The sequence below is a fragment of the Acinonyx jubatus genome, chromosome A1 (assembly GCF_027475565.1).
Source record: "Acinonyx jubatus isolate Ajub_Pintada_27869175 chromosome A1, VMU_Ajub_asm_v1.0, whole genome shotgun sequence".
In the NCBI taxonomy this organism is placed as follows: Eukaryota; Metazoa; Chordata; class Mammalia; order Carnivora; family Felidae; genus Acinonyx; species Acinonyx jubatus.
Window position 1 is genome coordinate 140,783,367 of NC_069380.1, and position 27,838 is coordinate 140,811,204.

Sequence of the window (27,838 nt, forward strand, 5' to 3'; positions counted from 1 at the left end):
TGGGCATATAAAATCTCCAAATCAAAATCGAAAGGTGCCTTCTTAGGGGGCTACCATTTCTCAGAAAAAAATTAGCCAGGAAAACCTCTGTTGTGATTTTTGTCATTAGGATGAATACGTATTATTTCTCTGAATCCCCAAGTCACTGATGTGAACAGATTCAGGGAGGACCCACAGTTCCGATGACGACAGCAGTTTTTTTTTTTTTTTTAATGTTTTTATTTATTTTTGAGACAGAGAGAGATACAGCATGAACGGGGGAGGGGCAGAGAGAGAGGGAGACACAGAATCGGAAGCAGGTTCCAGGCTCTGAGCCGTCAGCCCGGAGCCTGACGCGGGGCTCAAACTCATGGACTGCGAGATCGTGACCTGAGCTGAAGTCGGATGCTTAACCGACTGAGCCACCCAGGCGCCCCGATGACGATGACAGCAGTTTTAAAGCAGCTTGTTCTCATGAGATCGGGCCACAGTGGTGGGAAAGCCCACGGCAGAAAAGTGTGCCAGTAAGTCCTAGACCATTTTCTGGCATGTACGTACACACACACACACACACACACACACACACACACACACACACCCCAGAACATGAAAACAAAGACACAACCACTGAAGTGACTGTTCCAGCAAGCGTACAACTAATGGCCTCTTCATCTGCTTTTCAGTAACTGGGTCAGAATCTGAACTTGTCTCTCTTGCCTTCCTTTTTCTAAAAGAAAACATTCCCTGACCAAAATATGGAATTCATCTGTATTGTAATCCCAAGTGGAGAGCAGACTCATTTCCTCTTGATCTGTGTCTCACTCACGCCTACTCACTCTTGTTTCTCATGGACAATGAATGGAAACACTCCCCTGTAGGAATCTCAGCCGCCTTCTTTGAAACAGATGTTTTGGAAACCCCTGACAAGCTGCCTGTCACTGCGAGGCAGATCACACACTTTCACAGCCAGTCGGGTCCAATGCCTCTGCACACCCCACTCCAACATGAGCTGCAAGACCTCAGATATCTGTTCCATGAGATCAGTTCTAGAACTCTGCAGGTTAGCAACTCTTCCTTCAGGTCCCCTTTCACCAACATTCCCCATCAGGAGGCTACTTCTAAGGCCCTACTTCAGCAAAGTCATTGTCACAGGCTACAGAATCTAGGGTGGGGCTTCTCGGGAATGTCTCTGTAAGGATCTAGTATGGTCAAACCCTTCAATGAAAACATTACTTTCAGGAAGTGAGCCAGGCACTTGGGAAAGAAAATGAACTTTTGTAAGCCACCAGGGCACTGTTCATAAATTTCTGCTAGGCAAACAGGGCCCTCGTGGCTTTAAAGAGTTATTGCTCAATACTTCCTAAGCACCCACATAAGTTCATGTTTCTCCCTGAGGGCCTCGCTTGCTCCAGGAGAGAAATGCACTACAAGTTTTCGTCTTGCTTAAAATTGGTGTGCTGCATGGAGGCAGATCATTCGAGCCACCTGGATGTGCTGTGAAATAGTTTCTCAAACAGTTCCAGCTTTTCCAAATGCACCTATAAAAACAAAACTAAATGCCCGTTAAATTCACTCTTTAGGGGACCTACTTTGCTCCAACAGAGTCAACTGACCAGAGAGAAGTTTCAGCAGAATCGAACACACTTGCTCGAACAATCTGGTTATTGGCCACCACAAGGAGTAAGGTCATGCACGTGTGGAAGGCCTTGAATTAAGCCAAAAGCAGACCGCCCCCCCCCAAAAGAGACACCTCCTTACCCAGCTTTTGCTAAAAGGATGAACTGGAGAAACTAAGAAATCTGAGAAAAGCACCCAGTATTTAAAAACTGAAAACCGGTGAAATGTTATTCCCCTCTGCCTTAGTAATGGGCTTTGTCAGGTCTGATTTCTACTGCACCAATAAAACTTTGCATGACTGTCTGTGAGCCATTAAATCCAGGCACAAACATACTTATGGAGCTACACACGTCTGCTTAGTATTAGTACACACTATTAGCTCCTTTTCTCTACATTCTTTTTTCTATCAAAGAGGATTATTTGCATGTAGAACTAAATTTCCACTCTCTATGGAGTAAACTTTGAATAGAACACCCCACAGATGGAATTGTGATAAGAAAGACGTTTTCTCACACTAGGTATCCTGAGGCACTCCATTCACCAAACCCATTAGGAGGGGGAAAAAATATCCCTACATGCATACACATACACACACACAAAGAGAAAGACAATACAGTAGAATATTTAAGGAGATGAACTCTACCCTAAGGAACCCATCCCCAGTTCCACCACTTTATCAGCTGTGTCACCTTGGGCAAATTCATCTCTGAGCCTCAGCTTCCCCATGTGTGAAATGGGGATAACAGGACCTACATTTCCTAGCACGGATGACGCATGTTGAGGCACGGTGTCCAGCAAATGGAAAGCTCTCAATAAACGGTTGCTTTTATCACGTGATTCTTACTCACCTCAACTCCAGGACTCGCCTGTGCTTACTTAAGAACAACACAATGTGCAGTCACCTACACTTATGACCAGAACTAGCCTCTTGTTCACCTTGCCACTTAGAGGTCACAGTCTGCATGTTCTGTTTATACTGATGAAGGGTTCCCTGATGACATAGTAGTTACCCAGAAATATCTATTTGTTTAGTTCTTTGCCTTTGCTGCTTCCAAACGTCTTTGGATTGATCTATGTGGATCCCAGAAATGTAATCGTTATTTGCTTGGCTAAAGAGGCTTCTCTCTCTGTTTGTTTTTACTAGAAGTCAGTCCTCTGAACCTGTGGTTTGCAAACTTTCTTTCTGAGCATGGAACACTATTTATCAAACAGAATCTGACACACAACCCCAGTTGTGTATATGAAACAGATAAAAGCAGAGTCATGCTGCTGATAAAATCAGGGGTTGACAAGGGCCACCTTGCTGCCATGACCACCATCACCTCCAGGGAGCCCCTAGAATGCCCCTACATATACTGTAGCACTCTGTGGAAGACGCTCAGAAAAACACGCATCTAAACCATTCTTCTGATTTGGATCACAGGCCACGTGGCCTGAACTTGAGTCTCATTGGTGAGCTCCTGCCGTTCATCTCCTAGCTCCGTCAGGAACAACAAACTCGGAGACCCACAAAACCACGATCTCTTGCTTACTCAACGTTCCAAACATGGCCGTGGTCTGTGCAGATACACAGATTCTTATTGTCTTTGTTTTACTGACTGTACACTGAGTTACAGCAACTCCCCAGAAGAAGTGCCTTAGGACTCCAGTGTGCACATGGCCGTGCCAACCAGTATGCACCATGTCTGGTATCGTTATTACTGGGTTCTGGAGGAGCCGTGTTCCACTTACAGTTTTTTGCACCCTTTAGCCCATGACATACAAACCAAGGTCAATCCAGTCTAGCAAGGACTCAAAAGAATGTTTGAAAAATCTTCAGTAAACATGCCACTCTCATGGTAAAATACATACCTTTAGAGTACTTATGAAGTACCACAACACGAAATGTTACAGGGACGAAAATATCAGGGAGAAATTCAGCGTAGGGGACTCAGAATGCCGAAGCAGCTGGAGAAAGTCATCACTTCAGAAAGCGCCAAGACCAGGAAGCAGGCCCCTCCTCCTCAGTTTAACTGCTGCTCAGCGGAAGCAAGACAGAGATTTAACTGTGGGAAGGCAAGAGGTAGAGGGAGACTTGCTCAGGGTGGTCTGAGGGAGACTGGCCAGGAGTGATGGGGCTGGAGCCAACCAACAAAAGATCCCAACCAATAGTGAGGGAAATATTTCCTCCACAGAAAAAGCCACTCCATCTCCCAAGGGGGCGGCTGGAAGACTCCCAGCTTGAGTCATTCGGAAACATATTTTACAAACCACTCCAGAGTATCCCGGGGGGGAATGATCAGGCCATGACGGAGGAAGAGGCTTCATGACCAAGTGGGTCTTTTCCAGCTCCAACTCCCATGATTCCCAGAACCTTCTGCTTCTTCCCAACTCACTGTGGCCAGCATGGCTATAGCATGACTGTCACAATCCTCCCATGTGAGCACGTTAAGGCCCGAGCCTAGCTACTGAGGTGGCTCTGCCTGAGGCCTCCCAGCTGCAGTAACGAGCCTCCAGTCCTGGCTACCATGTAAATCGCCCCACCTGGCCCCAGGGCACTAAAAACCTGGTGTATGTAGTACCTAGAGGACTAGAGCTACCAGACCCGGGGGCACTCAGCAATCAGGCCTCAGTGAGGGACACCTCCCGGGGCCTCTCACATTTCCACATCTCAGTGGGGCCTTCTGACATCTGCTAATCAGATTTGCTCCTAGGAGCCGGTAGTAATTAAACCTGCCGTATGGCTGGAACGCGGGCAAGGTCTCATATCCCCGCAGCTGGCCGGCGAGTGGAACAGATGGGCCGCATCCGAAGCTGTGTCTGCTTGAATCTAATCATGAGGCTGAAAGAATGAGCCCTAAGTGACCCTGGTCACCTCAGAGATAGCTGTCAGACAGGCCTCGGGAACATGTCACTGACAGCAGGGGAGAAGGCTGTAAGTCCTCCATCAGTTCCTCTAACGTTCTTCCAGAGGCAGTGTTAGCACCACCCGCACTGGGTCACTCACGCCGGGCCTGGAGGCCATTTTCTGGTGCCATTAATCATGTGCCAAACACATTTTTTTCTTGTTAACTATTCACTCGACTCGGGTTTCTAGAAAATCCCTGTCCGTAAATTTCATTTGCAGCTAGGAAAGCCTCACAGAAAGTATCTGATTAGATAAACACCCACATTTTTTGTCTTGTTTCAGTTTTTACTTGGGTGCTACTGCTCACGTCACAGTATCTCTGTTAACGACTGCTGTGTAACAAAGCTTCTCAAAATTCAGTGGCTTAAAACAGTGATTTCTTATGTCCCACAATTCCACGTGTCGGCTAGGCAGCTCCCTCCGTTGGTTTTGTCCAGGCTCACTGCTCTCAGCTGGGTCAGCTAGGCTGGGACACCCACTAAGGCTTCATTCATACATCTGGTGGTTAATACTGCCTGCCAATGGGGGCAGGTCTCCTCCACATGCCTCTCTCTCATCCTCATGTGGGGAGGACTAGCTTCCTTACATGAAAGTCCCAAGGCAGAGTCCCAAAAGGGCAAAAGCAGGAGCTGCCAGACCTCTCAAGGTCTAAGCTCTGGAACTCACATAATACTTGTGCTGCATCGATCACGCCAAGCGAGCCAGAAGGCCCGTCCAGGCTCAAGGAGTAGGGAAATAGGGCTGCAGTTCTGGATGAGAAGAGCAAAAAAGGATCTGTGACGGTTTCACATCTACCACATGTCCACATCTCCCCCAGTGTGTCAGAGTGACGTGAGTTCTGAGCAATGATCACAGGCGCTCTTACACCAAAGGGGTCTCGGGACAAACGCCAAATCCTATATCCCACTTTTGAAAGGCTGCTATGCACATTAGCAGGTTAATGTCTCTGAAAAGTGACACAGTAAAAATAAATCCTGTTTCATAATGAACAGGTTTTTTTTTTTTTTAAGTTTTTATTTATTTTGAGGGAGACAGAGACAGCCCAGAGACGGGCAGGGAGAGAGAGAGAATCCCAAGCAGACTCCGCACTGCCAGAGCAGAGCCCAACACGGGGCTCGAACCCACAAACTGTGAGATGGTGACCTGATCCTAAACCAAGAGTCAGACACTTAACCGACTGAGCCACCCAGGTGCCCTTAAACAAGTAAGTTTAAAGAAGCCAAAGAAGACTACTTTCCTGTAACGCTATTTTGGAAACCTTGACCATAAATTCTGAATTTTAGGAATAGTTCTTGTTTCGCATGCTTTGCTCTTGATGACCTGTGAAACAAGCCAGAAATGTCACGTCTTCTAATATGGAAGTGGTACACAGTACCGTGAGTACTGAGTTGGGGTTATAAAACTAAAAGTCATCACAGTTATCTGTTAGGTAATTAGAGGTGAGGAAACTTCCACTCAAAATCATCTTGATTAGCCATAGAAAACCTTCCTAAAAGTTGTATGCACAAAGGTGTGGAGGCTTTTTCTTCACTTTTTGAGCATTGATATTAGTCTTGTTTCCTACAGAATGGACATGAACATTCACTATGACTAAATTTCACAAGTTTAAAAACTCAATGAAAACAGCATAACCAATAGCAGAGCGGGAGGCCAAAGGCTATTCTTCCACAGAAGGTGATTAACCACTAATGAACAACTCTATCTCTTATCTGCCCATTGGTCACCAACCCGTATCCTCTCATAAATTTGTACCCTCCCATACAAGTTTCTGTTCAACTAGAAAGAAAAAGCTCATTCATCCTCAAGAGGTTCTCCACTGGCAGCTTTCAACAGTGATAATATGGAAAAAAATGATCCAGTGCTCTGGTCATGAGACCATAATGGTTCTAACAGTGAGTGAAGACTCACATGGGCCGGGCCAAGTCAAATCACGGTTTAGAGCTGCTGAGACGTGTGCGCTCAAAAGACCAGGAACGACAAGAGCAGTCTTCTCAAATTCAAGGACCAAATCCCCCGCACAGTCCCTGCCCGTGGAATAGAGTACAGTGCACAGTGAAGGCACAGTGCAATGCTGGATACTACACATAAAACTGAAAAAATATCCCATTTACCTTTGTATTTTCTCTTGTATTGGGAGAGGGACTCACAAGGAGTAGAGAGAATAATCTATGCATCTGGCTACTGGAACAGTTTCTTAGAACTGATTATTCTTACATTCATTCACTAAAGGACAGTGATTCACCCAAAGATATACAGCTGTCAGGAGTCAGTTTACTACACTGGATTCAAGACATGTCCATCTTTCTTTCTTTGGCATTGAAAACTTTTAAGTCTTTATCTTCTGCTGTGAAATCATCGGGGAAAACATCTCCTGGAAGCCTGAATGCCATTTCAAAGGATGGGATAAAAGTGGATCTACAGAGAAACAGGGGAATTCCATGGGAAAAAAACCACCCCATGAGTGATGAAAAAGGAAGCAGAAATTCCTACGGGAGAAAGAATCGTGAGCACACTGGTCAGCCTAAGAAATAAACAAGGTGACTGGCTGAGGGAGTTCTCTACAGCACAGCCACTGGGGGGGCCTTTTTGAGAGTGGATGAACTACATGCAATTTTGAATTTAAGCAGCAAGAGGTCAGCCCAAGGATCCGGTGAGATAGTAATGGACCAACTTCCTCTGGGATCCTAGAGATGTGTGTGGGAGTCAGTTTTAGCTCCTGCTCCCAATTCACCCTGAGAAACAGTCCCAGGACCTAGACACCATATCGAGTGGTCTTTCCCTCTACCAAGGTAGCTAGCTACTCCATTAGAACCAAAAGACAAAAATAACAACTAAAGGTATTCAGCTGCTTATTGTAATATGGGAGAATACCCGCGGCCAGCTTACAACTGGCTTCCCTTTCTCAACCCAACTGGTTTCCCTCTCATTCTAAGAGCAGATGCGCTCCTGAAGCATGGCCAAAAGCACCACCACACTATTTCTAGGACACAACTAGAGCAGAGAAGAGAGGAAATTAGGAAAAAATAAGCACAAAGAATTCTATATTCTATTATGTACAGCTAGATATTTCCAGAAATGTAGAACACTTCGGCTTGTTGGAATGATAGAAAATACATGGCAAAAAGAGGCTAAGTAGTATATATACTTGTATAATAATGATTACCTGCATGAAGATTGCTGATTTCCCCTTCGACAAGGCACTCACAGGCCATACAGGATCACTGATCAGCCACTGAGCACAAAATGTTGGTTGCACTACCAAAAAGGCTTCATCTGTGGAACTTTGAACCCCACACAGGTTGCAAAAGCTCCATTCATCACCCTAAGTTATTTCTATGATAGCAGGATGTTGGCTGGGAAAAAATGAAATGGACAGAAATGATTTGGCTGTAAATGCCATCTGCCGTCTGACGGTGTGGGAGAGACCGTAAAGGCAGTGGCAAGGCCCTTGGGACTTTGACCAGCTGACTTCTTCTGCCTGTATTTCCAGGCTCACTGATTTCTCACTCCGTCATGTACTGCACACAGCCCCAGCAACCACTCCCTGCTCCCTGACCACACACCATATTCCCAGCCCCCTTGCCTCTGTCCACACTCATCCCCATTTGGATGCCATTCTCTGCCTTCATCCCTTAGTGAAACCTAGTCATCTATAAGGCCCAAGTCAAATGTCACAGCTCTGGGATGCCCTCTCCGAATGGCAGAATTAGTTGTTCCTTCCTCTGTCCCCAATATAATCAGTTCATCACTGAAGCAGTGACTTCTCTGCTTGTCTTCTCATGGCTGGATTGGGAACTCTTGAAGGACAGGGACACTCTCCTACTCTTCACTGCTTCACCATCACACAATAGGTCCGAATGACTAGGTATCTGGTGGCTTCAAGATCTTATGCACTCATCCTCTAAATGACACTCAAGAACAGCCAGCAGGATATTAGACTGTATTTTCCATTTTAAGATGCATCCTCAAGACTGCTGTGTAACAGAGAGGAATAAAAAAATAATAGAGAAGGGCTCTTTTTAAGGTGCATTAACGGCTTGGACGCCACCTTCTTTCCTTCCCCAGGAATTTCCCAAAGTAATGTAGATGGCTCTGTTCAGACTTGGCTGGCTACAGATTTCCGTCAGAATTTTGTTTTCTTCCAGATCTGAGTGCATGGAAAAAAAATCGTAATTTCCTTGTGGGCCTGGTTATAATTCTATAGGCTGATTAGCAATGAGCAAACTTCAGGCCTGTACAATCCAGTTGTTCCATTTGTTACTGTAATGGCTGTTCCGTGTTTGTTACTGAGGCACAATATGTCATTTTAGGAACAACACCTAGATGCCTCTCCAAGACTGACCCTACAATCTCTTCCCCGTTTCAGTTTCAATGGTATCAAATTCTCAGTATTTTAAATTCACTTCAACATCTACCAGACACTGATGTAATTTACACTCTACTAGCAGTCTCTGTATGTGCTTTGTTTCTGACCACCTGAGATGTCCCCCTCAAGTGAACTTGTCTATCAATGTTAAAAGTACTAAAGCAGGGGCGCCTGGGTGGCTCAGTCGGTTGAGCATCCGACTTCGGCTCAAGTCATGATCTCACGGTCTGTGGGTTTGAGCCCCGCGTCGGGCTCTGTGCTGACAGCTCAGAGCCTGGAGTCTGCTTCGATCTTGTATCTCCCTCTCTCTCTGCCTCTCCCCCACTCTCACTTTGTCTCAGTCTGTCTCTCAAAAATAAAAAAATGTAAAAAAATTGAAAAAAAAAATTTTTAAATACTAAAGCAGTATGCTCAGTAGGCACCATCAGTGCCCTGTGTTTATCCCTCAGCTCCCTGTTCCCACACGTGCTTACAGCAAGCACCCATGATAACCACCCAAGCACAGAGCAGGATTTAACTGCTGGCCTCAAGAGCAGTCAGTGACGGATGAGAGGTGGAGACGGCCAATCCCAGCTGGCTGGCCCCTCCGATGGTCTGGTTCTGAAGAATGCCTCCTAGAATTCACCAGGGATTCAGCCCCAGGTACCCACAGCAGTATCTTGTTCAAGGTCATCCCTTTATTACCCTTCTTCTCCTCCCTAGTTCACATACCTATTCCCTCAATGATGCTTTCCAGGATTACCTCTCTAACAACCTTGAATCCTGTCACAGAATCTGGTCTGGGGGAAGTCAATCTAAAAAAAAAATACCAACACTGAAGCAACCTGATACCAATAAAGGAAGGCAGACCACAGGGACACCCCACCTTCAAGTGTAGTAAATATTCACAGTAAATAAAACACTGTCATGGCATATTTGTGCTGAAGAACCTTTCCGTGTCATAGTCATAATGAGCCTGACAGCCTCAGGAAGCGAAGAGAGCGATCTTAAATCTCTGGGAATTAGTGTGTTATATGTGTTCTAAAAACGGATTGGATTTCAGTGGCTGTTTCCAACTTCCATGGCATTAAATTTCCTTTTATTCTTCCCGGCACCATATTTCCAATAAGCCCTGAAAAAACACACCCCTGGGGAAGGATATTTTGCTATCTTAATAAAGTCTTTCAATCCTTAGGAGACAATTCACCATATTTCATTCTCAAAAATATTAATTTTACTCCTCCAAAGAATCTTATGAAAATATTTGTATTTCTTGCCTGAGTTCCCTGGGAGGTGAAGTTGAAAAGCTAGCTAATACAGGATAATTCCAATATTACAAAAAAATAATACATACTGCAATATGGAAATACTTAATATCCAAAGAAAAAATGTCAAGCCCTCAAATCAAAAGCCTTTTAGCTGGAAAGTAATGTCCAGGGGTTCTCATTTGACTAATATGTATTACATATTATGTGAGGCATACTTTGCTTTAAAACAAATAAGTAGGTACAGAATTCAAGTTTCTACAAAAGGTAAATTCATGGATAAGGATTCACTTTACATTAAAAATTCACAAATATTCCATTAAAATACCATGCCTTGCAAAATACCAATTTTATTTTAGAGAAGCCTGATTAATTTTTATTTTAAATAATATATAAAATAATATTTAAAATATACATTTACCTTTTAAGACCATATCTAATTGGAAAACCACACATTCACTGCTTCTAGGAGTCCAGCCTGGACCAGGGGCAGGAAGAACAGGGGTACAGATGAAGCATTATGAAGGAGGTAGAACAGACAGGTCTTCATAGAACCCATGGGATGTGGGCAATGAGGGAAAGAGGGATCTCAAGATGCTGCCCCGGTGTCTGGTTTGGTAGATGGACTGGATGTCTTTAGTAGGAGCGAGAATTCAGGCCACAGAGCCAGTCAGAGAGAAGGAATAGGGTCATTTTGGGGCATGACGTATTGTAAATGCCAGTGGGACACCAAGGGCAGATCTACCGTGAGTAGGTGGCTATATGGGCCTGCAGCCTGGAGCAGTTATTTGGTCTGGGGAGATCTGGCCCATGAGTGGCAGTTGAAGTCATGGGGTGGGCTACGTAATTTGGAGAATGCAAGGAGAAGAAGGAAAGAAGTGGGGAGACGACTTCCTGGAAACAATGATAAGGAAGAGGTAAAGGAAGTCAGCCAAGCGGTCTGAGAAGAAATGCTGGAGGGAAGCAGGTACAAATCACTTCATGGGTCGGTGAATACTCTATTATAAGCCAGCATTTTGTGTTTATTGTTATGATTCTGTCAACATGAGCTACACCACATGTACCCTGGACAGGCAGAGGGGAAGGAGAAGTACCACGGTAGGAGGCAGGGTGATGACTGGAGTGCCCACAAGGTCTGGTGCTCACTGGCTAGAGCTGACTTTCCAGATGCTAACAGTCACAACCAAGTACTCACACGAGAACCTCCAGGTATGTTCTCTTCAACAATTCCACACCTGATTTTACCTCAAATACAGGACAATTTTGTATGCAATTAACCATAACTGAGATGACAGTATGTGCAAAGTTATGCATCTCAATAAACCTTTCTAGAAAAATGGGTCAACATCATAAACATCACAAGTCACAAATGACAATTTCACCTGAAAAGAAGGACATAATCACAAAAAAGAAAATACAAGCAGGTACTGTGTTCCTGAAAAACATCCAACTTCATTAGTAATAAAAATGGTAAAAATTAAAATGAGGTGCCATTCTTACTTTCTAAACTGGCAAAAGTTTGGGTCCTTAGGGATCCTTACAGTGGGCTTAAAACAAGCACTGTCTTTTACTGCCACTGACAGCCCAACTTTCTGGAACACATTTTTAAAACCGAACAAATGTCTATAAAAGGACATTCAAGGTTTATATTCAAGGATTTTAAAAAACCAGAAAACCTAAATATTAAAAATAAAAGGTTACAATGATTTAAATATATACCACAGATACAATATTCAACCAGTGAAATGCTTTCTTTTAACAAGAAACTTCTAATGATACAAGGAAATGAATATAACATCATATTAAACAAAAAAGTAACTGACTGCAAAGTTGTATACAGAGTAAGCACTCAACTATGTAAAGAAAAGAACATACAAAAAGCGATGCGCCTGGGTGGCTCAGTCAGTTAAGCATCCTTGATCATGATCTCACAGTTCAAGCCCCACGGTGGGCTCTGTGCTGACAACGCGGAGCCTGCTTAGGATTCTCTCTCTGCCCCTCCCTCCACCCCTCTCTCAAAATAAATAAACTTCAAAAAAAAAAATGTACAAAAAGAGACACTCTTAGGAGCCTGGCCAGTAGATTGGAAGTGGTGACTTCCAAGGAGACTGATTTTTTTCTCCTGCATGTGTACACTTTCCTGTATGAACCTGGATTATTTTGATAATTGGGAGAAAACACAGATCCACATCTTTCGGCAATTCTAGTCCGGCAATAATAGTTAGCACATAAGGGTTGCTGCCTGGCTTCAAAAGTACAGAAGGCACTAGGGAAGACTGAGGTGTGACCTTTGGGCAGCTGAAGAACTACCTTTGCTTTGAGATGTGCAGATAATATAAATATGCAAGCATAAAACATACAATATCACAGCAGCTAAACAAAAATACAACTCCTGGAGGTCTGCCCAAGTGACCTTCTCTACAACTACCCTTATACCAAAATGCCTGATGGTTACCAGAATGTACCTGGTGTAGGGTGTAAATGGTCAAGAAGATGGGTACTCTGACAATAAACAATGATGGGAAGTCCATGAAAGCAGCTGACCACCATGCTAGGCCGGCTGTGTCTTGCCAGTCCACAGCTAGTCCATGAATAGGAGAAAAATGGATTGAACTTCAACTGAAACAGGGATGCAATTTGGGAATGAAGCAGGAAGAGAGAACTGTGGTGATGAGGCAACCAGAGTGGAACCAGCTCTTTCAGATTAGTCACACTAGATTTCTAAAGTGAATTCTCATATTTGCCTTCATTACATGAAAGAGATGACCTAAGCTGTGAGTTAATGACAGGAAGAGCTCATTTCCTAACACAACTTGGCCGCATATACATATTAATTTGGATCAGAATCAGGTACACTTCTAAGTTCATCTGAGCTTGCCAATTAGCTCTTAAGAGTTTTTCACAGGCTGTTCTGGGCCGGTAACAGAAGGCACAGAGACTAGGGGTCAATCCCATCTTTACAGGTTGCCTGGCACCCTAACTCTAGATATGTGATGAGTGGCTAGCCTGTGGTTCAGAGGAGGCTGGTGTCTTAAAAGACAGTATCGATGTATGACTGGCACTTCCCGTAGGCATGAGAGCACAAGGAAAGGAAATGATTACAAAAACTTTATTTTGGCTTTTGAATTAATCCAAAAGGGAATGTAGATTAAATCAATATTTAATTCAAAAGAAGCCAGTTTCTGTTAGGAAATCATGATGAAATTTCAAAGAGCAGAGAGGGTGTTTATGGGGGCAGGATCTCAGAACTTCACAGCTACTACTGCCTTCTTTAGTGGTCAGCAGGGGTTGCTGTGGTTTGACATGGGAAATGATAAAAATATATACAGCTATGACTTACCTACGTTAACAAGCTTCATGTAAAAGCACACATATATTTTACAGTAACAGTGAAGGAGACACCTCTAGACCATCGCAGTATATATTCATTCAGATGAGGTGAGTTCAACCCTTTCCTTTCAAGGAGAAATTTACAAAATGGATCAGTAAGGTGAAAAAGCTTTCTACTTAAGGATCATGGCATTTCTTTGTGCAGCTGGAATGATAAGAGGACTACCAGTTGGAACCAAATCTACTTGATGGAGGAGCTTTTTAGAGCCTCTTTCACAGACTTTAGCATTTGATCACAACAAAACTACCTGTTTGTTGATGTGAGATCCAGAACATCCTTGTGGACTTATCCCATCAGATGGAGGACCTGAATTCTCCATGGAATAATCCACCAGACAGATGACCAGAATTCACAAGAAGATGGATGCTCTCGCCACATCAGCACCGAGAAGAGTTCCTTTCCACACAGGGAAGCATTAACCCCCCGCTTCACCTAATCCCCCTCAACAGGTGACTTTTTCTACTTTTCAGAAGAAGTTAGGCCAGTACCCCAGAATACTCTTCCTATCTGTTCCTTGGACTTAAAGCTTATTTACGGTAACTCTCCTATCCAGAGAGCCACCCCAGCTCCTATCCAAAGCTAACCAGATAGATACCCACCCCCTGGGACTGCGCTCCATTCAGTTTAGCTGCAGCCTCGCCCACTTGACCCTCTGAAGCCTCGCTTTCCACCCTCATTGTTTCTTGCCAGTGACCCCTTCCTACCTGGTTTCCTAGCCTCTGTCCAATCTGCTAAGCTGGTGTCTTCCTAATGTTTAACCTCACTTCCCTACTTAAAAGTACCTTTGTGGCTTCCCAAATTATAAATGGGTCAAAATGCCACAACCCCTTATAAATTGGAAGTTATACATCAGCCCACATTCACTCCTCCATTTGTCCGACATTTATCGAGCACATAACCTATAACAGACATTAGGCTGGGCAGCCCATAATGTGCTTGAAGTAGAGATTTCTTCAGAGAATGTTACAGAATTAGCTCTATGGTCTAACCACAGACATTTACCTCCCATCCATCAACCGATATTCACCAAGCACCTACTATGCATTAGACAATGTACTGGGCACTGAAGATATAATAAAAGACTCACACCAGTCCTCAAAAGTTCACAGTCTACCAAGGAAAGCAACTTTTCACTCTGTCCTTGCTCAGAAGAATCCTCAGGACTCTCTTGTCAAACAGGCACAGGTCTAGCCAAAACTTATCAGAAAAAAAGGGAAGCCGTCAACATTCACGTAACAAAAGCAGAAAAAGAACTACTTTCATTTTCAGTCTTCAATATATCTAATTATTTTGATTTGTTTTTTTTGAAATCTTGAAAATCACAATCTTATTTCTACTTTGTTTTATCATTTTCCTTTCCAGACACCATTTATTTAGTCTAATTTATCCTCAGTAAAGGAAGAAAGCTATTTCATCCTCTCCTGTAAAGTGCTTCCAAACTACCGGTGGAAATGAATTCTATACTCTACCACTGGAACTTAAAAGTCTCAGTGTCATAACAGTTAAATTCTATGCAAGGAAAAGCCACTCTTTGGTGGCTAGAGATTCATTATAAAATGTATAATGGCTTCTATTTAATACAGAAATATCAATCCTGCTTAATTCCTGGGTGGAACAGCATTGGAAAGTAAACCTTCTCATTCATTCACTCCGCCTGGAAAAGTATGAGGATGGCAATGTATTTGCCATGTTTATCACACAAAGGAATGTGCTGTCACAGATCAAGTACACACAATGCAAGATTTAGACACAGAAAGTGGCTGGTGTTTGTTGACACCAACTACACAGGAGCAGAATCAGAGAGAGCTTGGGAAACCTCACCACCATCACCTTGTGAGCCAGCCATCATGATTCTGAGTCAAACACCCTTCCCCCACCTCTTAGAATACACTTAAGTGTCACCCAGGGCATGAATGAGAAGGAAACACACTGATAACCCTGCTTACATTACCTTCTCATGTTTCATACAGACACTGGTGACAACTAAGCATGTAGCCAGCAATCACTCCCTTGAAAATATATCTCTGTATTTCTGGTGCCACAGTAAGAAGAGAATGCTCATTCATGTAGGTGGTTAAAAGTCATTTTTTTCATGGATGACGGTTCCTAAACTGATCTCTCTTGGGCATATCAAAATGTGACCCTGGGAACATGGTACCTGCATCAAATGTCAAAGTTAACAATCATCAAAGAAGCAGAACTTTCAGCTGAAAAGCAGTGTTTGGGTTCCTATCCTGGTGGAACAGTGGTGAGTACCTCCCTTGGCACATTTCCTAAGAAAGCGAGGGGAAAGGTCTACAGCAAAGACATCAGAATTGAGCCTTGCGCTGTATAACATAAGGTTTAGGGAACACATCAGAGATGTGCCTTTTCTTTTCTTTTTTTTTTCCAACTTTGAATATTTAAAAATACCCCTCTTAACTGCAGACTGTGAAAAAAACTTTAAAAGAATTAAAAAAAACAAACAAACCACTTTCATACTCCTCACAACCTACTGGAAAAAACTAATTTATTTAATAAATTAGAAATTACCCTGTTCTTGGGGCACCTGGGTGGCTCAGTCTGTTAAGTATCCAACTCTTGATTTCTGCTCAGGTCATGATCTCGCAGTTCATGAGATCCAGCTCAGCGTATGGCTCTGTGTTGATAGAGCAGGGCCTGTTTAGGATTCTCTCTCCCTCTCCTTCTGTCCCTACCCCACACTCACTCACTCTTTTTCTCTCTCTCTCTCTCTCTCTCAAAATAAATAAACATTAAAAAAAAATTACCCTGTTCTTTCAAGGATCTTCTAGAGTATTGTTGTCCAATGGTAGTATTATGTGAGCCATGTACAGCATTTAAAAATTTTAGTAAAGGAGCACCTGGGTGGCTCAGTTGGTTGAGCATCTGACCTGAGCTCAGATCATGATCTCAGGGTTCATGAGTTCAAGCCCCATGCTGGGCTGTGGGCTGACAGCACAGAGCCTGCTTTGAATTCTCTGTATCCCTCTTTCTCTGCCACTCCCCCACTCATGCTATCTCTCAAAAATAAATAAACATTAAATATTTTTTTAATTTTAGTAGAAACATTTAAAAAGGAGAAATTGATTTTAATAATGTATTTAATTCTACATATCCAAAACATTATCATTTCAACACATAATCAATGCAAAAAATATTAAAAATATTTTACATCCTTTTTCCTTAACACTAACACTTCAAAATCTGCTGTGTATTTTGCACTTAAAGCACATCTCAATTCAGGTACTAAGTTTTCAGCAGAAATACTTGATCTGATTAAACTATGTAAAATGTACAGATGAAAAAATAAATCTGCATGCCTGAATGATCCCAAACATACTTAAATGTTTTCCAACAACTTAATTAACCATCAGTTCTAAATTTTCAATGAACTAAGATGAAATAAAATCAAAAATTCCATGCCTCAGTCGCACTAGCCATAATTCAAGTGCTCAAGAGAATGGCTACCATAACAGGCAGTGCAAGCCTAGAGCTTTCACTTTGCTCTTTGGTCAATTCCATCAAGAACTCCCCCAGATGGGGAAAGATGCATTCACTCATGAACAGAAAACTGAAGAAGACTAGCACACTTCTGATGAGGGAATCCCACACCGCAGGATAAGATCACTCTCAGTTTATTCAGGAAAAAGATGATCCTTCCTGGTCTAAATAACATAAGATGATATAAAAGGCAGCTCCTTAAGTCAAAGTTCAAACTCATGAGATTCTAAAACCATGCAAATGTTTTCGAGTCAGATTGTCCGCCTCCCTTCTTGTGTCCTGGCGAATTTATGAGCATATTTATTGAGATTCACTGGGTGCTAGTTCCATATGCCTCACTCTACACAGAGTACATCATTTAATCTTGCAGCAATCCTGTGAGACAGGTGAGAGCCAGAGAGGGTGTTAATGACTTGTTCAAGGTCATACACCTCATTATAAGGTGTAGAGCTGGGAATCAAGCCCAGAAAGTCTGACTAGATTTTTTTTAAAGCCTGCCCGCTAGACACCTTCTAATACCAACCAATACCCTAAATTCACACTTTTCAAATATTTCTCACAATTCTCACAGAGTAAGCAGGGCAGAACAGAGGAAGTATAACTTGCGTCTCTACCAGTGAGGCAAGGAGGTACATGGCAGAGCAGTTCCTCCATCCCGTGTCCAGAGTTCCTTCCAAGGTTCCTGATGTCAGGAAGCCAGGTGGGGGATACTTGTTGCCTGCTCTTATACCACACAGCCTATCTTTGCCTCTCTGAATCTTCCAAACCACTCTGGGAGGAAGGGATATCCACACATAAAGAGATGGGAGATCCATCAGGTAAAGGAACATGCCTTAGGTCACATAGCCAACTGGCACCACATTTGGGGTCCCAACCTGGGTTTGTGTCCAGCAAAGATGGAGCCTCAGCCTAGGACTGCCTGATGATGAGGCTCTCCCCAGACCACAATGACTCTTTGCTCAAGAGAAACCTTTCACCAAGTGGATATAATGTGAGTAGTCACATTGCTCTGTAATTCACATGCTGTTACTTCAGGAAGGCTACTGTTATGTCTGACTTCATAAAGTTTTATTGTATTTGTATGGGATGAATTCACAATTAAAAAAAAAAAAGAGACACAGAAGGTGAGTTTTATCTGGCTAAATCTTCAGAAAGGGGGATTTCAAGGGTGAACATGACTTAGCTTCTGAAGGCACTGGCAGAATGGAATTGGTTTTTCCCCAGAGCTGGATTAAACAGGCCATCCTGGCAGTGATCTAGGGCGACAACCCACAATGGGAGACTAAATCACCACTGGAATACATGGGAAATATGGAGCCACTTAACTCAGGGGTTCACATGTGACTCTCCTCATATAATGGACAAAATGACAATTGGACCTGTTTCCACTCAAATAGACAGTGCCTGAGAGGGGAAATAAACACACTCCTCACTGGCACAGACCCGTCTCTGTTGAGAACATTTCCCCTCAAAGAACTGTGTGAGTGAAAACAGGCCTCACTACCAACCCCAATATCACCTGGCTGGCAGCATCTAGAAGTCTAGACCTGAACAATACATGGTAGAGTGTTATTATTAACCAAGTTTTAAACAGGCTTCTGAAAATCACATGTTCAGAAAATCACATGTAATAAATCCCTTATTTTCAACACAGAGGAAAAGATATATATTTTTATTAAAAGTCTTTATTAATAGAAAATCAGTTTCACCTATTCCCAGTAAATAAATATGGGACAGATATTTAAAGATTATCAGTTTGGTAAGGTGCCAATGATTAACCTTCACAGGACACCCACCCATCTTGGGTCAGCCCTAGCTTTCCCATGAGAACTTTGCTCAAATAATTTCATAATTCACAAGTGTTTACAGTTCCCATTAAAAAAAAAAAAAAAAAAAAGGACAACCCAAGCTTCCTAATCTAACCCAAGCAGTAGTAACTGTTAGAACAATTCAATAACATTTGAGAAATCAACAGTTTAATTCATGGTATAAGAGCAATTTTTCCTTCCCCAGAATCTGTAACCTAAAAAAAAAAAATCACCTTTCCACAAATGAGATGGTGTCTGTGAATGTATTCTATGGACTCCCTGCATACGGCAGACCCTCCCGGATGGGGTGTCAATGGGTCCCACATCCAAACCACATCCTGGCTCCCTTGGCATGAGCCACATCCTCAAGTTCATAACAAGGTCCTTAGAGGACCAGGTTGAATACCGTCTCCCTTTAAGAAGCAGAGGTGGATCAAAGTCTTTTAAGATAATTATGTAATTGATTTTCCTGAATGCATACTGTAGGAGATTACTTAACCCCTGGTAACTATTACTAATATTTTCTAAAAGTAACTTTTATAAACCAGACTCTATAGACTTAAGCACAAGTCACCTATTAGTCAACTGTTTTCAACTTTTATTTAGGCAGTTCCCCTACCAGAGCTGTCATCAAGTAAAAAAAAATTGGGTAATTTGGTCACCTCTACTTCCCCTTTCACAGAGAAATGGTAACAACTGGTAACGTGGCCCACAGAAAACTCAAAAGGAAAGACAACTTAAAGTCACCTGAGCCCATCATAAAGAATTCTGAAATTTGTTTATGAATAGTGACAGAACAAAGGTGTCAGAATGGAAACATGGAAATGATAGCATTAAATTTAATACCATTTTGAAACTTTACAGGGTCTTTTATAACATTTGTGTCTATTCATCCAAGAGGTATTTCTAACAACAAAACATAAAACAAACAAAAACTAGTGTTTACCATTCAAGTCCACAAGTTTGACACACTGAACCGGTTTCAAGAAGTAATTTGCTATCCAGCTGGAAAGTATATCCAAGGAATCATCATAATAAGGGTATCTGATTTCAACCACTTACCTATTATATCTGTAGGAATGCTGGTAAATCTCAATGATCAACTTCAGAAAAATGCCACCTGGAGAAACAAAGTGAAAAAAAGTTAGATTTTTTTTTTAATTTTTTTTTCAACGTTTATTTATTTTTGGGACAGAGAGAGACAGAGCATGAACGGGGGAGGGGCAGAGAGAGAGGGAGACACAGAATCGGAAACAGGCTCCAGGCTCTGAGCCATCAGCCCAGAGCCCGACGCGGGGCTCGAAATCAGGGACCGCGAGATCGTGACCTGGCTGAAGTCAGACGCTTAACCGACTGTGCCACCCAGGCGCCCCGATTTTTTTTTTTAAACATAAAGAAGATTTAGCATACAATTTTACGTCTCATTAAAATATGTGATGTTTTAAATATTGGCCCCCAGGCAGGAGACAGTTCAACCTGCATTAGAACGTAGTCACCCATTCTTGGAAACACTGATGTACTAACACAAGGTCCAAACCAGAACAAATGAGAACAGTGGGGAAGGTACAGCCCATGAATATGGACATTACTGCATCCTTTCTTTTCCCCTCACAAGGACATCAATTTGAAGGTACTGCATCCTTGAGGGCACTTTATGAACAGCCATAAAAGGTTCAAATAATTCTGAAACAAATTAAGGAATGAAATATAAAATTGTGAATGAGGAAACTACCCTGGAAGTATTCTATATCCTTTTCAGTTACTCTGTTAACTTTTTTTAAAAGGCAAACTCACAAGGATGTCCAAAACTGGAGAAAGGGAAAAATGGTCATTACAACTCTAACACAGTAAATAAAGGAGTCAAGAAATAAGAATTTCTTCAGTGATTAGTTTATTTAGAAATCAAGTATTCCTTTTGGTGTTCTCAAAGTCTTGTGGTAACCCTAGAAAATTATAAGCCTATTAATATATTCACAAAGAATCCAAAAATATCTATTCAGCAAGGCTTTGAAAAATTAAATATCAATGAAACAAATTTCTAATGTAAAATATCACAGTTATCATTTGGTCATTTTACATGATCAGTTACATCATGCTGACATTATGTATCATATGTTGATATGTAAGATCAGCACAATGTGACATCAGATTATAACCTGTCCAGACAGGCAGTATTTCCATTGACAGATGAAAAAACTAACAATGAAAGAAACACAGAAACTTCGCCAGCATCACATACACCCAGGGTTTCCAAATTGCAATCCTTTCATCCTACCGTGCAGCCCCTTGAAAACACCTTTTACCCTAACACCTGCTAATCTACTCACTACCTCCCCAGACAGAAACCTGACATTCCGTAACACAAACACTCTGGAAAAGAAACCAACTAGCAGATAAAATGAACTTGTGCTTTTTGTATGCTTAAAAATAATTTCTTCACTTCAAAATGGTTAGCCTAATCATGCTATTTAGGGACTGTAATGTAACACTGTATAGCAGTAAACATTTAGAAATAAAGGGTTTAGAGTTCAAGAAATGGTAAGTACACAAACAGGATAAGACAGGTGAAACAAAATATTTGAGAGCCTCAATTCTATTGATAAACAGAAAAGCAGGAAAAATCTTCGTGTCCATTTTCTATCATCAAACTTTCAAATATCCCATCATCGAATTTTGATAATGGAGTGTATAATATCAGGCTAAAATTTTCCACATTTATACCCAGATAACTAGTTTAACAGTAGCAGCATCAGTATTAATTTAAACGGGACCTGAGGTTGAAAAGCCAGCAAGCAGCTCAAAGGCTCCTCCATCTACATCCGTCATTTTAGTTCAATAACAAATTTCAAGATAGTGAACAATGGTCATTAGGTTCCACTTTATAAAACATAAATACACAGAAGAATTCTAAACTCACAAGGTCTTTGTTATAATAGCTTAGGGGAGTTATGATTTTTTTAAATGGTCCTTTATAAGTTAATTACTAGCTAAATTCCAAGCATTTCCCACAATTTAATTTCACCCCTTCAGGGAAAGTCACAGGAAGTCATGATCAGTATTTTTATCTGAAAACTGCTTCTGTGAAATAAGCCGCTAAGATTATTACAAATGGGTCTGTTGTGATGGAGCTCTTGATCAACATTTCATTACCCCTCAAAGCTGAATCAGCACAGTTCAAAATCAAAGATAACATTTAAAAAATCTTTTGTTCGATACAACACAAGGAAAACTCTAGACAGTTAGGACAGATCTCCAGCCTCTAACAGTAATAGAGAAGGCAGGGTCATATCCTGACTCCCACCTAAAGCTTTCCAAACTCACACTGCCAGTAAAACGCATTTCCTAGAATAAATAAATTTGGTCTGAAGCTCTGAAGAAAAAACGCATTTGAGAATAAGTGTTCAGTATCACGATTAACCTTTTCTGACAACGAAGTCCTATCTTGTAAAATCACCAAATGACAAGATAACATGTGACAATAGGGCATTATGTTATTTTTATTTTCTAAAAATGTTATTTTATAACTTCGGTAGACTAACAATATACTAAGTCATAGAGCCCTCAAAAGTTCACAAAAAAATAATTACTGTATGAAGCATGAACTTTCAGGCACTGTTGTACATCCTTGGTGGGAATTAACTCACTTCTCACAAAAACCCTGAAGTAGGTACTAATATTATCCCACTTTAAAGACGAAGAAGCAGGCACAGAGAAGTTTAAAGAACTCTCTGAAAGTTACACGGCTTGTAAGAAGTGAAGATTCAAGTCTGTGCAAAGGAACACACTTACTCCTAACAGCTGAATTATACAGGCAGGGCAAAATAAATTTAGCCCCATTTTAAATTTGAGGGAAATGAAACTCTGAGGAATAAAGACTGACTTCCCCCCAAACCACACCGCCAGTCAGCAACAGGGTCAAGAAGAGAACCCGGGGCATCCAACTCCAGCGTCAGCGCTATTTTATTTTTTTTTTTATTTGCTTGTTTTTGTTTTAAATTCTGTTAATCAACATGTAACTCAGGGCACCTGGGTGGCTCAGTCGGTTAAGTGTCCGACTTGGGCTCAGGTCATGATCTCACAGTGTGCAAGTTCGAGCCGTGCATCGGGCTCTGTGCTGACAGCTCGGAGCCTGGAGCCTGACTCAGAGTCTGTGTCTCCCTCTCTCTCTCCCCTCCCCTACTCATATTCTGTCTCTTTCTCTCTCTCAAAAATAAATAAACGTTAACAAAACAAAACAAAAACATGTAACTTAATGAAGACAGCGTTTTCTGCCTTTAATCTCTGAGAAGACACTTCAAGGTCCTCCCAAGGGCCGCGGCCACTATAAGAACATCTAGTGTAGTGCATACAGAGGTGTAATCATGCTGTCATTTCGCCGGTTTCCATTTCTCTTTCTGCAATTATGTTTTCGCTTGCTGGTTAATAAACACAGAGGAGCTTATAAAAAGCACAAATATAAGTCTTTATTATTATCATTCGTTCATCTTCATTTTTATAGATCAGTAGTCTCCTTGACCATTGCAATTATTTATAACCCAAGAAAGGCAGGCATTATTTACTTAGCAAGTATCCTAAATGAAATTAAAACCATCGTTCTTTTTGCACATTAAGGAGTTAAAAAGTTTTTCCTTCCCATCCATCTCCATTTGGGTTGCATGCCCTTCATGCCCTTCTGTTCCACTTCCGGAGATCAGGGGGAGAAACAATAGCTGCCTTCAGGGCCTCAGCACAGCACCCACGTGATAGGCACCAGCTCTTATTTACTGAAATGAATTGAACCGCCAAAAACAGGAAGCAGAGTTGTAAGACCCCTTTCTCAGTTATAAATTTCTGTGACTTGAAATGTGCTGATTTGAGTTGTTTCATGTAACTCTGTAAAACTAGAACCAACAAGTGTAATTTATATTGGAAGTTATAGGGATAAATTTCAGCTCAACTGAAGAAAGAGTGTCATAATAAACAGAGCTGCCACGCAGAGGACCAGGTCGCCTCTGGGGTGGGTTAAGAGGCAGCAGCTCATGATCACAAAAGCCAACAAAGGGGAAAGAATCATTCCATGAACCACGCAATAATAGTTCCCTACACCCATCCTTGGCGAGAACAGGAGTTCCCACGGCAGAGGACTAGAGAAGTTAAATGATACTTGACAACTCATTTTCTCATGTGACCCACACGATGAGTAGAAGGCAGTTGGAGTGAGGGTGCGGGGCAGACGTCATTTATTATTCCTACTTTACAGACTAGGAATTTGAACCACTTACGCTAAGTCACACAATTAGTAAATGCTAGGTCCTTGCAACATGGTGCTTTTCAACCATCATACTTAGTCATCAAGGACGAGGGCAAGGAAGGGACCCTAAAGACTTGAAGCATGGAAATGAAACCAAAGGAGATGTGCTAAAAGCAAAATATGGTAAGAGCCCCATTATTCTTACAAACTACTCTATCTCCATCTAAGAAGTACTCTGGAGTTTTTAGTAGACAACTCTCTAGGCTCTGCTTTACTTGTATCGACTAAAGGAGTAATTGTCCAAATCCTACTTCACAACGCTCTGTTGATACCCTATATGCTTGTATATGGTTCACGTTTTAAGGGGAGTCGGTGGCAGCCTAACAGACACGAAGAGCAGGGTCCCGTTTCTGCATCCAAAGCATAAAATGTTGTTCAAAGACAGGTCCAGGAGAACCTCACACTTACGTCTGACAACGGGAGTTTAAGAGAAATGGGTCAGTCACTGAAGACTGCTGAACCTTGCAAGATTTTTTAAGGAAAGACATGAGAGTGTCAAATTTCACAAACCTGTCTACAAGCAGAGAGAGTGGCAGGTCGCCAAAGGCTGGACTATGTTAACTCATGTGAAAGGCTGGGAACTTGAGCCTCTACAATGCCCGCCCTGCCACTCAGCCGCGCAGTGAATGACTGAAGTTCAAGTTTCTAGAGACCTCACAGTCTATACGCCAAATGTTGTTAATCACAGAAACTTCCTTTCGCTCTTAAGGAAGGAGAAACTACTTGATTCAAAAATCACATCAACATGAGGCTGTTAAAGGGTAAGTTTTTAAATATCTGAAAACAACAGAAGAACCTACCAGTGTGCCAGAAACAAGTCTGACTCAATTATACTGCCTTTTAACACATCAGGTTTGGGCACCATGTTCATTCACATAATTGTTAGCCTTTCCCCAACATTTAGTGATAAATCTACTGGACCAGAAGCTCCCTGAGACTACACCTTACTCTAGCTTACTCCTTTACGTATCTCCTGCACTTAGCACACTGCATGGCACAGAGTAGACATTCCATAAATGTTTACTAAATAAATAAATGGATTATTTCCTACAGATAGAAAAGGCAGGATAGGGGGAAGAAAGAAATACGGGTTTGACAAGATGGAGAAAATCATCACAAAGATGACAGCAGGAAATCCAGGAGGAGAAAGTACTAGAGACAAAGGATGAGTTGGCAGGCATGGAAGGCAGTGGTTACCCTGACCACACAGGGGGAGTCCTCAAGTGGGGTGTGTTTCAAAAGGTCTAGACCAACCTCCATGATATCCTTGGAATACAAGTGGTGGAAGAGGGTGACCAGGGCAAGTACGTATAAAGAGTCCTTTAGTGATTCTCAGAAATACTCTTCCAAATGACAACTACTCTTAATATTCTTGGTCTTCTGTTTTTTAACCTTGAATATAGCTATGTGATCATTTTGCAAGACAGAAACACTTGTGAATATTGTCGAGCACTGGCAACGGGCAAGCCTCATCAAATACCTCAAGCACTTGTTTGAGAATAAGTCATTGAAGATGGACAGACAAAGGTCATTAAGAGGCAGACAGGGGAGTGCAGCAGGCTCAGAGGGCATGCCAAGGCTAACGGGCAGCCATTCAGGTAGCGTGGTCCAAAAGCGCAGACAAGCCCTTTCTCTGTGTGACATTTCCTAGCAGTCTGCATTCCAAATCTGGGCATAAACTTGAGATAATAACAGACCAAGATTTCTGAAAAACATGCCAAGATTTAAACTAGAAATAAACAAAGTCTACATATTAAAAACATTTCCAAAGAGGGTAATATGGACACACTCAGGTGAGAGCATATATACAGCAAGTAGAGACACTGTTCCCAGGCTGGCCATCTCAATTATAATCCCCTTAAAGTCTAGGAATGAGCCCTTCTGGCCCGTGGAAAGACACCAAGACCCTTGCATAGCATCACTTTTACACAGGTGAAATTCACTGAGGGGGCAAGGCTGTTACACCATCAAAACAGGCTAACTCACCATTCTGGAAACGTCTTTCCTTTAAAGGATTTGAAATCTCCTGCAAAAGAAGGCAAGAAATCCGAGAGTCTCTGCATCCAAGCAACGCTGATTCTAGTGATAAAAGACAGTGTGCTTTTGGAGGCCCGGCTCCCATATCGAAAGTATTTATCCTTTTCATTACCTTGCATATGCTAAAAGCATTTATCTGTCCATTACTTTATCCACCCCTTATCAAAAATTATCTCTTGGGCACCCAATCCCTGACAAGCACCAGGGTGACCAGAACAAACGAGGCGTGATTTGCTACTCCCAAGAGAAGTACTGTCTCTCCTGCACCCTCAGCAGTCCTCTACCTCGGTGCTGGGTCCCAAGGGTCCACGGGTCCCAAGACAAGGTCCCAAGACCCACGAAGCGTCTGGCAGCCATCGTGTATACCACAACATACGAGGGTCACTGCTATCTCTTCCAGGTGCACTTACATCGTCAGTTTCAAGTCTACATAACCAAAGGCTTTGAGCTTTTCTAAAACCTTGACATTAGCGAGCAAGGAACAGGATTTTGGTGAAGCAGAGCTGGAGAAGAGGAAGATTCGCTCATCCCTTGGAGGGTTCAGAAGGCCTGTGTCATCTCAATAGGAGTGAGAACGACTTCTGAATACATTTCAGAGGAATAAAATCACTTCAAACTATGTGAGGACAGTATGGCGAAGCTTTTGCCACTTGCCAAGGGAAGACTTTCAAGAAATTTGTAAAATCTCTGTAGCATAACAAAACAAAGCGTACATGAACCCTTGGTAAACATTTTTATAAAACTCATGAATTACGGCTAAGTCTTGTTCAGTAATGAAGAGTGTGATTTATCAATAAAAATAAACCCCAGAACACCTCACCAGTGGAACCCTGTAACGAGGCCTGCTTCCTACAAGCACTACCCGACAAGGGAGTCCAAGCACAACCACTGCTTTCCAGGGAGGGAGGTGATGAGGTGCATACTTACTCATGAAATCTCCCAGAATAGCTCTCTTACCTAAGCAAAGGAACGTACACACCAAAAAGACACACAATGATTTAAAGAATAAAAATTATCATACATAACAGAGATCTCATCACTAAATCACTGCATTTATAAAGTACTCCAAGTAAAACTTAAAATGGTTGGGGAACAAATTCTCTAACAAATTAGAGAAAATGAAGGGGCAAATGCAGTGAAACCAAAATAATACCAAAGCTGCATGTGGAAGATGGCAGCGCTTTCCTGGAGGGTCTCTGCTGCACATTCAGCCCATTCCTAATGGGCACCCTGACCAAGGGTGACTCCAGAGCCCACAGTCCCTCATTAGAAGGGCCACAGCATGTCCTTCCTGTTCCTCCCTCCAGATACCCCATCCTCACCCTGGTGGACACCAGCCTTCCCTCCCTGAGGCTTTCAAGTATGACAGTCTTCTTGTGACACAACACAACAGAGACTTTTCAAAACACAAAAATGACTAATCTTCTAGCCAAGATGGCAGAGGCTTCTGTAACAGCTCTCAGAACCAGAACCTGCCATGATTGTCTTTATAATCAGAAAGGAAGGACACAGGATAAGGGGGATGTGAGGAAGCAATGCTCTCAGGGAGGCAGCACCTGGGAAGGAGAGAAAGGGGAAAGCCTAACCTTCTTTCTCCCATCTTTCCCTTCTTAAGGACAGCATTTAAAGTCCCACTAATGGAATCTGACTTCTTAGAACACACCCGATCCCAGCTCACTTATCCTAGGGATTTGCTGACCACTCTCCTTCACAAGACT

The 27,838-nt window shown here is 42.2% G+C and overlaps 1 protein-coding gene across 1 annotated transcript in view; it reads right to left on the minus strand.

Moving 5' to 3' along the window:
* The window catches only part of LOC113593201 (uncharacterized), a 139,167-nt gene that overhangs the window by 38,722 nt on the left and 72,607 nt on the right, over positions 1–27,838 (minus strand). The window contains exons 4-5 of the mRNA XM_053221725.1: positions 26,070–26,109; positions 19,854–19,913 (exon numbers count right to left, since the gene is read on the minus strand). Coding sequence (XP_053077700.1) covers positions 19,886–19,913; positions 26,070–26,109 — 68 coding nt within the window. The 3' untranslated portion in view covers positions 19,854–19,885. The remainder of the gene's footprint in view (positions 1–19,853; positions 19,914–26,069; positions 26,110–27,838) is intronic.